At 40.5% G+C, this 13631-nt stretch overlaps 1 protein-coding gene across 1 annotated transcript; it reads left to right on the plus strand.

Annotated features, from left to right (window-relative positions):
* The first annotated feature begins 12007 nt into the window (after window positions 1–12007).
* On the plus strand, window positions 12008–12872 carry LOC139835482 (uncharacterized). Its single transcript, XM_071825339.1, has 2 exons — window positions 12008–12495; window positions 12860–12872. The coding sequence occupies exons 1-2, from the start codon at window positions 12008–12010 to the stop codon at window positions 12870–12872; spliced, it is 501 nt and encodes a 166-aa protein (XP_071681440.1).
* The last annotated feature ends 759 nt before the right edge of the window (window positions 12873–13631 follow it).

The raw sequence follows: 13631 nt of genomic DNA on the forward strand, positions 1-13631 counted from the left end.
TAAGATCCGGTGGGACGGAATAGTCAATTGTATTTCCACCTCTTGTACATCAACGGATGCGCTTTACCGTAGACCCTTGATCCAAGAGAGGACAAGTGGTACCCTTGATCCAAGAGAGGACAAGTGGTAGGGTGGGGGTCCCGATGAAGTCCCCACGGTAATTGCGGTCTATGATGGGTTGCAGCTGCCGGCGAAGGAGTTCATGGTAGAGACCTGAACTGTTGTCGTGGTCGGGGGCCGTCCTTAATTGGTATAAGAGCACCGGCGAGGACCCAGGGTCGGAGTTTGCATCAACGGGTGGGTGTATGAGGTAGCGGAGGAATATGATTGGCTATGACCTTATACCGGGCCTCATACCAAAGGAAGTGTGGACGAGAACTATAGACTCGGTTGGCACCAAGGTTAAGATCTCTTATGGGTAAAGCAACACACCTCTGCAGAGTGTAAAGAACCGTGACCTGTCACTCCCTGTTCCGGGATATGGAACTGCGAACGCGGCCGGAAAGGAGCTCCATGAAGTTCTAGTAAACCGGTGAAGGCTGACGGACATAGTTCTTACGAATAAAAGCAACCTGTTAAAGAAATGGTTATGAAAACCTGCATGGGTATTAGACTTTCGGTCTAATGCCGTAGCTAGTGCATTAAACACCTCTTTCCTATAATGAACTTGTTGAGTACGCTCGTACTCATCCCACTCTTAAATCCCCTGCTTAGATATGGAGCCATCGAAGGAGGATCTACCGTGCAACTCGAAGACCGAGGAGTCTACAAATACTTCAAGGGGACAGGAACCTGCCGGAAGAGTCAAACACCACAACTACCATGGAGAAAACCTAGATTAAGTAGAAGAAGGGAACTAGCTTCCTAAACCTAGCTCCTATTTAGGTAGAATCTAGTCATAGCCTCTTTAGCTAGTCAAATACTCTATAAATAGAGTACGTGATAAGATTAGATCACGAGTCGTTCTTTTGGAGTTTATTTGCAGTTTTACCTCATTGTAAAGTAGGAGGCTGTGTGGATCTTTTTGTAAAGAGTCTGGGTTGTAATTCTATAGACATGCCTTGGACCCGCATATGTTTCTGTTGTACCACTCTGAGTGATATAATACGAGTGGAACGGTGTTTCATTGGTGTTATATCAGACTTGCATACTACACCATGCAGTGGTATGCCGGGTCACCACAGTTGGTATCAGAGCAAATGCTTTGACCCTAGGATTAAAACCCTTTAAAAGGAGACCTATAGGATTGGTAGTGTCTATAGGAAGTGTCCTAGGTAAACCAAATACTTTTTATGACTTGAGATGAATATTCACTTGAGAATAATCCTGACACACTTGAGTCAACATTTCTTAGCTAGCTTACCCAGATAAAATAAAGTTAGTTAGCTAATCCCAAACATATAGTACACCATGAAGTCCTTAAACAATAGATGAGTAGACCCCAGTTGGTATACAATACATGGTAGTCCAAAGAGAGGATACAACCATAAGGAAGATATCCTATTGGAAGATGTGTACCAACACATGTTATGGTCAAGTAAGAGATATCCATACCTGTAATTGGAGTAATATCAACAGATGAAGGTAATTAAGATATCTTAATAGAAGATGTAGACCAAGATAAGTAATGAGTAAGTAAAATTATCTAGACATGTGAAACAATTGATAGTAAGTGATAACTATGAGTCATATGAGGTAGTATCAACCATGATGAGTCAATCATGGTAGGTAAGGAAGAGAGATAGGAATAAAATATGTCTACATACATGATAGGGATAGTAATCATATAAGATTCACCTGAGAATCAGTATGTGATGAAGTAGAACATCTAAAGTATTTAGGAGGAGTACAATAAGAAGCCAAGTGCTAAACAAATAGTGCAAGAATTGTGTTCCAAAACAATAAGAAGTGTGCCAAGCACATCATGACCATAGTCTTATGGTAGAAACACTAGGAAGTATTGGAGCTATACTTTAATAGTTATGAGTTTAGAATAGCTATGTTAGAACCATAGATATCATGTGAAGTAGTCCTCAATAAAATTGAAGCTAAGTCAGTACTTCCCAAGAAAACAAGGTTAACCTTAACTATCCTAGACCACTTTGTTTCAAGTCTATCTCATTGCAATTGTGCAATTAAGGTAAAGGTTGAGACAAATAGCAGAATCCCAGATATTCGTGCTAAGTATCACGATATAAACCTATCTTATGTGGTGTTATATACTACACATCAGAGCCTGATGTTTAGAGATGTCTTACTCAACTATTTTATTCAGGCCTATGATGATGTGTATTATAAGCACAAAGCTGAATCTTCTTGGATTTTTATTGGATTTTCATTGATTGACTAGATCTGTGCATAAAGTTTGACCTTGGTGTGCAAATGCATGTTGCATCATTGAGTTCTTTCTTGATGTTACAGGTCTAGAGGGTAAATGGGATCGCGTGAGGGAGAGACGAGTTACCAACCAACTGAGGAAATAGTAACGACTCATGAAGAGAGGGAGGCAAAAGAAGGTCAGGAAAGAGAAGCTAAGCGGATGGAAGAGGCATTATCCGCCACTAGATCGTCAACATCAACCCATGTCCTGCTTGAGCAAGAATTCTTTGAGCACATGGAAAGGATGGCTGAGGATAGAGCAGCAAACTTAGCACAACAAAATGAGTTTTTCTATCGTTTGATACGTGAGAATAATGGAGGTATCAGAAATGGAGGGCCAAAAGGAGTGAGTCTTACGGAATTCCTACAAACCAATCCACTGACTTTTGCTACCGCACCAGAACCTATGGATGCGGATGATTGGTTGAGGGACACTGAGCGGAAATTAAAGACAGTTCGGTGTAATGATGAAGAGAAGGTTAGATATGCCACCTATCTACTATCAGGACTAGCAGCATCATGGTGGGATAACATGATTCTAATTCAACCTACGGAACATGTTTTCACGTGGGACGAGTTTAAGAAGAAGTTCCGAGAAGCCCAGGTTCCTGAAAGTATCATGGAGCTAAAGAGAAGAGAGTTCGAGACCCTGAAGCAGAATGACTTGTTGGTATGGAAATATCTAGTAGAGTTTGATCGTTTATCACGTTATGCAGCAGAGGATGTGAACACAGAGGAGAAAAGGATAAAAAGGTTCTTAAAAGGGATGAATCCATTCCTGAAAATGCAGTTGAATCTAACCAAATGCACAAGGTTCCACGAGCTAGTGGATACTGCAATTACTTTGGAAAATGATTATGAAGAAGTGCAGAATGAAAGAAAACGGAAGGCCAGGTTGGAACCACAACCAATTCAGATACAACAAACTCAGTCAGAGATGAATTTCCAAACTAGAGATGAGATAATCACACCGTTTTATAGTCAAGTTCGATGCCATAACTGTGCAAGAAAAGGTCACTATGCCAAGGATTGCACGCAACAGGATATTACCTGTTTTGGATGTGGACAACTAGGTCATATGAAATCAGAATGCCCGGATCCATACCTGGTACGAAGATCAAATGAACCAATGAACCAATTTTCAAATCACCGGGGGAGCTCATCATCTAAGAAGTTCGAACAAGGAAGTGGATGGAGCACAAGGACGGATGCATAGGACTTTGACCATACTTGTTCTGACTCAATCAGTATGTTGAAACAGCTTCTTCATGTAGCATAGTATTAGTTGCAGAATAATCTCTTTAAATTGCTCAAGCTTTCATGGGCAACACACTTGTCCTGTGTAAAGTTGGAATAACCATAGTTGCATAACCAACTAACATATCGTACTGGTATTCACAGCCATGTGGGTACACTACCAACCCAAATAGGATACCCTAGAAAAGTACAATAGAAAGCCAAGAAAAAGACATATAGCCTAACCAAGGAGCTAGTTGGTTGGGGAAGATGAGCTTAGCAACCAATAGGACATCCCTAAGGGGGAGAGCGAGGGATCAGTTGGATCCAATATGAATCAATACTTTGAGCAAGATAGTTGATGAAGGTCTGAACTGAGAGAAAGTTCGATCTTATTTTTATAAGACTATCGAACACTACTTTCAGAAGGATGTCAGACCAGAAACCGAGGTTTATACCTCGAGGAAGTAAGAAGTAGATTATAACTTGAGAAAGTGAGTAATATTTACTCAGAAGTATGAAAGCTCAAGTAAGACAAAACCTAACGGATTCCAGGAAGAATCTGGACAAGGGATATATTCAATTATATCTGGTGAGATCACCACGGAGTTCGAAAGAAGTCATAGTCTGCATAAGTCAGATCCACACTCCGGAAACGTGAGAGAGTTCAAACTTCGAGGACGAAGTTTAGTTTAAGGGGGAGAGACTGTAATATCCCAGGATTGGGGGTTACAAAAAGAGAGGAAACAGATGTGTGCATTGCATTCATGCATAGAAAATCCGGGGAATTTTCGCGCTTTTGTTTAAAACCTCCAAAGGGATCGAGGTTTCTCTTACATCGGTGGAATTGAGTTAGTCTTCGATGTGGGTGCGATAAATCTCGACATGACCTTTCTGAACTCATGTGTTTTGGGGGAAATAATTTGAAATTCAAATTCAAATATGGAAAACAGAAATTCAAATAAGAATTTGAATTGGAATTTGAAATTTAAACAAGTATATAAACATTATAGGTAAAAGTACACACATTTGCTAATCCAAATGAATAAATGATTTAAACTTTACTACAAATATCATTATCAATTATTTGCAAGTCACATAAATATAAATAAGAATCAAATATTACTAATAAGAATTCACATAAGTATTATTACAACACTTATTGAAATAATACAAGTTACATAAGAAATATGAGATTACAAAATGGAACTAAAAGAAATTCTAAATCTAATCTAAATCTTCTCAACATTTCTTATTCTTCATTCCCTGCAAAAGAAACAACAAAGACAAAGAAATGTTGTGTTAAGGTTAAAATGTTTGTCTCCGCATTTTGGGAGACATTTTAGTTTTAGAAACTAGCTATTGGGAGTCAAAAATTAGTCTTGATTCCCAAATTGTGATTAGAGGGAGTAAATCAGAATTCAGCATCAACGAGGCATTATCATAGAAAAACCAGTGATCAAGAAGGGACACAAGGCATCATTAGATGATCCATCTCTGAGGGACAAGGCAACACATGATGCTCCACTAAATACAGGCAATATATTTTCCCTCTAATCTAGCTAGAATCTGTGAGGCACCACAAAGTTGTTTTAATGGATCATTACTGACATGGAAAAGTCAGTATGATCCTAAGCCACTAGTTAATAACCACATGTACATAAGCAGGACTGAATTTAAATCAACACTTAGTTAAGCAAAATGGCCATTAACTAAAGCCATATAGAAACAGCAGCCAACAGGAGTATTTTCACTTAACAGTACCAAAGATTGACATAATAGGATAAGTACAAGGTTGAGCAATGGCTTGCACGTGAGGCAAGGAAAGGCAAGTTGGCAACATGCACATGGAGGGGAAGCAGCCTACTTAGCAGCTCACACATCACACATGCAACTATGTGTTGTCGATCACACAGCCAATAGCCCAGTAATATAAAAGCAAGAGCACCACAGCTAGCCAAACCATTTGGCTAAATCTTCACCAGAGCGTACACCACTTGAGCATCTGCAGTTCATAAGGAACTGCAGAAACACATCATATCAGAACCCACCAACAGATCAAGAGCTGCAAGATCAACAATAGGAAGCAGATCCAGAAGCTGGGAGGAGCTAGCCCTCCACAAAAAGAAGGATATCTGAAGGGCTAGAAGAACCAGTCATCAAACTACATAGTGCCACAGGTAGAACTTTATCAGAAATACAAGATAGATCAGGCAATATCTGTTCTTACTTTTGCATGAGTACATATGGGGGAAAAAGGAATAATCCAAAGACAACAAATCCCACTACCCTTCCACTAGAGTTTTATCTAGGGGAATTGGAAGGATCTTTTCTCTCAGATGGGCATAGTGGTGCTATGCTAAATCATCACAGAGATGAAAAGGCAACATAGCAGTATCTGTTCTTATTAAACATGTGTGCCTCAGCCTTTGCATCATTGGCAAGGCCACAAGATCAAGCAAGCATCTGTTCTTATCGATAATAGCTCACATAAACCACAAATAGTTTTGCAGTAGCATAATATAGATGGCTAGCAGTCATTTAAATTTAAGCCATCTTGAATCAGCACACCAGCCCACAAGGACACATCAAGTAAATAATATGGCTATAAACATCAGTTCTTGTATCATGAAATATCTCAACTCATCGATGAGGTAAACAGAGACATAATTGGACTCTCTAATTAGCCAATCAACCACATATGTCATGGATGAGAATATCATCCAAATTAAGGCACCACACTGATTGGTATATATAAATTGCAGTAGAGTTATCTAGCCAAGCTAACATCAACATAGATGCTTGGATGAATTCATCATCCAAACAGGAGCATCTCAGTATCACATAATGTACACATATAGTAGGAGAGTGAGGCGGTTTAACTCACATAGTAGTATAGTAGTAGAGGCTGCAGAGAGGTGAGAACGCCGGGGTTGCAGTCGTAGACGCCATCCCGCCGGCGTCGAGGATAAAGTAGACGCCGCAGCACCAATTCACCGCCATGGTAGACATCACGAGCAGCAAACCAACACGAACACCACCAGTACATCGACCACGTCAAATCCAGCAGCAAAACACCACCAGTTCATCAGCATCACAGGCAGCAGCTGTCGTAACGCACCACAACAGCACCTGGAGCAGACCATGTCGAGCCAGGAGGGGCGCCAGGGTTGCAGCCACAGCTGCCGTCCAACTTGCGCCAGAAAGGGGAGTAGAAGGGGCTCATACATGAGGCGCAGGTGGGGAAGCGATGGAGGACAACCACGGCCAGCTGCTAGGCGTAGCCGAGGACAGGGTCGCACGAGAGCGCCGGACGGTGTCGAAGCAGCGGGCGCTGGTGGTGGATACCGTGGAGGCGTCACGCCAGTGGGAGACGGTGCTGGAATCGGCCGGCGACTGCCGGAATAGGAGGCGGCTAGGGTCGGTCTGAGGGGCACGAACCTCGGTGTAAGAGGAGTCTCGGCGAGGGGAATTTGGTGGAGTAGAAGGACGTGATGGTGGCGGAACAGCTCCAGCGGGTGGCAGCGTCGGATGCGGCCAACAATGGCCGGAGCGGCGCCGGGCAGCAGCTAGGGTTCTCAGGTTTGGGGGCGGCTGATTAAGACCAGGAAAATCAAATCGATCTGGACGGAGAGGTAGAGCACGGCGAGGCGGTCCAGAACCCCATCCCGCCGGCACTGGGGAGGGCCGGAGGTGGCCAGAAGAACGGCGCCGCCGCAGGGGCGTGGTGGACGCGAGAGAAGGTGAGGGCGGTGACGGTGTGTGTGCGTGTGAGAGGGGTGAGCGAGAGAGAGAGGGGTCGGGCCAGAGTCTTGCCTGGCTCAACCAGGTTGAGTCGGTCGGACCAAGTTGGTCTGGGCCAGGTTTGGGCCAAACCATTGGGCCATTTGGTCCATATTTTTTTTATTTATTTCCTTCCCCTATGAAATTTTATCATTTAAAATTTAGTTAAATAACAACCAATAAATAAAAGTGAGTAACAGAAAATTACCCCTATAATAATATATAACAAATACTTTGAAACTAAAGGAAAAATAATTTAGAGTTTCCTCTAAATTTTAAAAAAGCTAATTTTAAATCTTAAACTATTAAACCTAAATATTAAAAATATAATTTCTTGATTCTATTCTTCACATAAAGAAAATATTACTTTGCATTGAAATGCCATATAAAACAACAAATAATTATTGATGATTGTATTTAACCATATGACAATCCTAACTAATCATTACTTCAATTATTAATTCAAAACCCTAAACCCTAATAGTATTATCATATTTTTATTAAGCCTTTTGGCATAATATAATGTTAAATCTATTATCATTTTATTTCAAAGTAATTAATCACTTTAACTCCGTTACCAATTATTGTTTTAGGCATTATATCACTAATAGGAAAACTTAGTTCCATTATGAAATCACAACTTCATAATTTCATGAGAATCATAAACCCTAAGTCCTATTTAAAACCCTAACTCTATTAGCTTATGTGAAACCTAATTTACTTCTAAACCTAAACCCTAGCTTGGAACATGAGATCATGATACTTTCCTTTTCAAACATAAAACCATAATAGCAACTAAATAATTGCCATGATCACATAAAATGTAAGAACCTTAACACTAGTTAATTGCTATGCTATGCTCTCATCTAAATAAAACTTGTTGATCTAGTAGGATCAACCAAGTGCAAAACCCTAGTTCCTATTCCCAAGACCACCATCCTTAACTATCCATGATTAGCATCACAACATTGTGATGAATCCTAATAGTAACCATGATTGATGAGTACCTTACATTCCATACTCCACTAAACCCTACTAGTGTGAGATATTTATGAACCATCCTATTTAGGACCCAAACATTCTTTACTTAGTGAATGCAAAGGTAAACCTTAGGCAACCACAACCTTAATTGTAATATTTCTTATTACTTAAGAAGTATGTTCTTCAAAAGTTATTCTTTTGAAGAATATAACAAGTAATCATCAACCCTACACTATAGGACTTAAACTTGACAACTGCTCTTTACTTATTATACAACTATTATTCCTTGGTGTGTATGATTGTTACTATGCATTTTACCACTTGCTTATGATTCTAAAAACAACATAACCTTGAATAAGAACCTTGTTTGTGAATCATTCTAAAAGTGCAACACACCCAAAACTAATCATTACCACTCAATAATCCTAAATCATCGGGGTTAGGTCACGCTTAGAACGATTGCATCTCATACTTATGCATTATTGCATCCTTGCCAATCTTTTAAACATCGTCCCACGGACGATGATGCTATTTCAGAATTTGAAGTTATTGCGTATCGAAGACCTTGTCTGCATAATCTTGCAGTCAAGAAAGGCAAGTTCATCGCTTGCTCATATCATTTGAGTATTTCTATCAAATTACTTGCAAAGTATTATGGTTATCACTATTGCATAAAAACCAAAACCACTACTTTCATAACTATGAATATGACTATGTGGTGGGCAATGGAACCATGGATTGTGTTGATATGGTGGAGGTTCCATTGCAAGGGTTTATATCCATCTAGGATTAAACAACAAATGTCGCCAGTGATTCTTGTGCCGTAATACCCGTGTTAACCATAAGATCTGGAGTGGGACGGAATAGTCAATTGTATTTCCACCTCTTGTACATCAACGGATGCGCTTTACCGTAGACCCTTGATCCAAGAGAGGACAAGTGGTACCCTTGATCCAAGAGAGGACAAGTGGTAGGGTGGGGGTCCCGATGAAGTCCCCACGGTAATTGCGGTCTATGATGGGTTGCAGCTGCCGAAGGAGTTCATGGTAGAGACCTGAACTGTTGTCGTGGTCGGGGGCCGTCCTTAATTGGTATAAGAGCACCGGCGAGGACCCAGGGTCGGAGTTTGCATCAACGGGTGGGTGTATGAGGTAGCGGAGGAATATGATTGGCTATGACCTTATACCGGGCCTCATACCAAAGGAAGTGTGGACGAGAACTATAGACTCGGTTGGCACCAAGGTTAAGATCTCTTATGGGTAAAGCAACACACCTCTGCAGAGTGTAAAGAACCGTGACCTGTCACTCCCTGTTCCGGGATATGGAACTGCGAACGCGGCCGGAAAGGAGCTCCATGAAGTTCTAGTAAACCGGTGAAGGCTGACGGACATAGTTCTTCTGAATAAAAGCAACCTTTTAAAGAAATGGTTATGAAAACCTGCATGGGTATTAGACTTTCTGGTCTAATGCCGTAGCTAGTGCATTAAACACCTCTTTCCTATAATGAACTTGTTGAGTACGCTCGTACTCATCCCACTCTTAAATCCCCTGCTTAGATATGGAGCCATCGAAGGAGGATCTACCGTGCAACTCGAAGACCGAGGAGTCTACAAATACTTCAAGGGGACAGGAACCTGCCGGAAGAGTCAAACACCACAACTACCATGGAGAAAACCTAGATTAAGTAGAAGAAGGGAACTAGCTTCCTAAACCTAGCTCCTATTTAGGTAGAATCTAGTCATAGCCTCTTTAGCTAGTCAAATACTCTATAAATAGAGTACGTGATAAGATTAGATCACGAGTCGTTCTTTTGGAGTTTATTTGCAGTTTTACCTCATTGTAAAGTAAGAGGCTGTGTGGATCTTTTTGTAAAGAGTCTGGGTTGTAATTCTATAGACATGCCTTGGACCCGCATATGTTTCTGTTGTACCACTCTGAGTGATATAATACGAGTGGAACGGTGTTTCATTGGTGTTATATCAGACTTGCATACTACACCATGCAGTGGTATGCCGGGTCACCACAGTTGGTATCAGAGCAAATGCTTTGACCCTAGGATTAAAACCCTTTAAAAGGAGACCTATAGGATTGGTAGTGTCTATAGGAAGTGTCCTAGGTAAACCAAATACTTTTTATGACTTGAGATGAATATTCACTTGAGAATAATCCTGACACACTTGAGTCAACATTTCTTAGCTAGCTTACCCAGATAAAATAAAGTTAGTTAGCTAATCCCAAACATATAGTACACCATGAAGTCCTTAAACAATAGATGAGTAGACCCCAGTTGGTATACAATACATGGTAGTCCAAAGAGAGGATACAACCATAAGGAAGATATCCTATTGGAAGATGTGTACCAACACATGTTATGGTCAAGTAAGAGATATCCATACCTGTAATTGGAGTAATATCAACAGATGAAGGTAATTAAGATATCTTAATAGAAGATGTAGACCAAGATAAGTAATGAGTAAGTAAAATTATCTAGACATGTGAAACAATTGATAGTAAGTGATAACTATGAGTCATATGAGGTAGTATCAACCATGATGAGTCAATCATGGTAGGTAAGGAAGAGAGATAGGAATAAAATATGTCTACATACATGATAGGGATAGTAATCATATAAGATTCACCTGAGAATCAGTATGTGATGAAGTAGAACATCTAAAGTATTTAGGAGGAGTACAATAAGAAGCCAAGTGCTAAACAAATAGTGCAAGAATTGTGTTCCAAAACAATAAGAAGTGTGCCAAGCACATCATGACCATAGTCTTATGGTAGAAACACTAGGAAGTATTGGAGCTATACTTTAATAGTTATGAGTTTAGAATAGCTATGTTAGAACCATAGATATCATGTGAAGTAGTCCTCAATAAAATTGAAGCTAAGTCAGTACTTCCCAAGAAAACAAGGTTAACCTTAACTATCCTAGACCACTTTGTTTCAAGTCTATCTCATTGCAATTGTGCAATTAAGGTAAAGGTTGAGACAAATAGCGAGAATCCCAGATATTGGTGCTAATTATCACGATATAAACCTGTCTTATGTGGTGTTATATACTACACATCGAGCCTCGATGTTTAGAGATGTCTTACTCAACTATTTTATTCAGGCCTATGATGATGTGTATTATAAGCACAAAGCTGAATCTTCTTGGATTTTTATTGGATTTTCATTGATTGACTAGATCTGTGCATAAAGTTTGACCTTGGTGTGCAAATGCATGTTGCATCATTGAGTTCTTTCTTGATGTTACAGGTCTAGAGGGTAAATGGGATCGCGTGAGGGAGAGACGAGTTACCAACCAACTGAGGAAATAGTAACGACTCATGAAGAGAGGGAGGCAAAAGAAGGTCAGGAAAGAGAAGCTAAGCGGATGGAAGAGGCATTATCCGCCACTAGATCGTCAACATCAACCCATGTCCTGCTTGAGCAAGAATTCTTTGAGCACATGGAAAGGATGGCTGAGGATAGAGCAGCAAACTTAGCACAACAAAATGAGTTTTTCTATCGTTTGATACGTGAGAATAATGGAGGTATCAGAAATGGAGGGCCAAAAGGAGTGAGTCTTACGGAATTCCTACAAACCAATCCACTGACTTTTGCTACCGCACCAGAACCTATGGATGCGGATGATTGGTTGAGGGACACTGAGCGGAAATTAAAGACAGTTCGGTGTAATGATGAAGAGAAGGTTAGATATGCCACCTATCTACTATCAGGACTAGCAGCATCATGGTGGGATAACATGATTCTAATTCAACCTACGGAACATGTTTTCACGTGGGACGAGTTTAAGAAGAAGTTCCGAGAAGCCCAGGTTCCTGAAAGTATCATGGAGCTAAAGAGAAGAGAGTTCGAGACCCTGAAGCAGAATGACTTGTTGGTATGGAAATATCTAGTAGAGTTTGATCGTTTATCACGTTATGCAGCAGAGGATGTGAACACAGAGGAGAAAAGGATAAAAAGGTTCTTAAAAGGGATGAATCCATTCCTGAAAATGCAGTTGAATCTAACCAAATGCACAAGGTTCCACGAGCTAGTGGATACTGCAATTACTTTGGAAAATGATTATGAAGAAGTGCAGAATGAAAGAAAACGGAAGGCCAGGTTGGAACCACAACCAATTCAGATACAACAAACTCGATCAGAGATGAATTTCCAAACTAGAGATGAGATAATCACACCGTTTTATAGTCAAGTTCGATGCCATAAGCGTGCAAGAAAAGGTCACTATGCCAAGGATTGCACGCAACAGGATATTACCTGTTTTGGATGTGGACAACTAGGTCATATGAAATCGTAATGCCGGATCCATACAGTACGAAGATCAAATGAACCAATGAACCAATTTTCAAATCACCGGGGGAGCTCATCATCTAAGAAGTTCGAACAAGGAAGTGGATGGAGCACAAGGACGGATGCATAGGACTTTGACCATACTTGTTCTGACTCAATCAGTATGTTGAAACAGCTTCTTCATGTAGCATAGTATTAGTTGCAGAATAATCTCTTTAAATTGCTCAAGCTTTCATGGGCAACACACTTGTCCTGTGTAAAGTTGGAATAACCATAGTTGCATAACCAACTAACATATCGTACTGGTATTCACAGCCATGTGGGTACACTACCAACCCAAATAGGATACCCTAGAAAAGTACAATAGAAAGCCAAGAAAAAGACATATAGCCTAACCAAGGAGCTAGTTGGTTGGGGAAGATGAGCTTAGCAACCAATAGGACATCCCTAAGGGGGAGAGCGAGGGATCAGTTGGATCCAATATGAATCAATACTTTGAGCAAGATAGTTGATGAAGGTCTGAACTGAGAGAAAGTTCGATCTTATTTTTATAAGACTATCGAACACTACTTTCAGAAGGATGTCAGACCAGAAACCGAGGTTTATACCTCGAGGAAGTAAGAAGTAGATTATAACTTGAGAAAGTGAGTAATATTTACTCAGAAGTATGAAAGCTCAAGTAAGACAAAACCTAACGGATTCCAGGAAGAATCTGGACAAGGGATATATTCAATTATATCTGGTGAGATCACCACGGAGTTCGAAAGAAGTCATAGTCTGCATAAGTCAGATCCACACTCCGGAAACGTGAGAGAGTTCAAACTTCGAGGACGAAGTTTAGTTTAAGGGGGAGAGACTGTAATATCCCAGGATTGGGGGTTACAAAAAGAGAGGAAACAGATGTGTGCATTGCATTCATGCATAGAAAATCCGGGGAATTTTCGCGC

This window comes from Lolium perenne, chromosome 2 (genome assembly GCF_019359855.2).
Source record: "Lolium perenne isolate Kyuss_39 chromosome 2, Kyuss_2.0, whole genome shotgun sequence".
Classification (NCBI taxonomy): domain Eukaryota; kingdom Viridiplantae; phylum Streptophyta; class Magnoliopsida; order Poales; family Poaceae; genus Lolium; species Lolium perenne.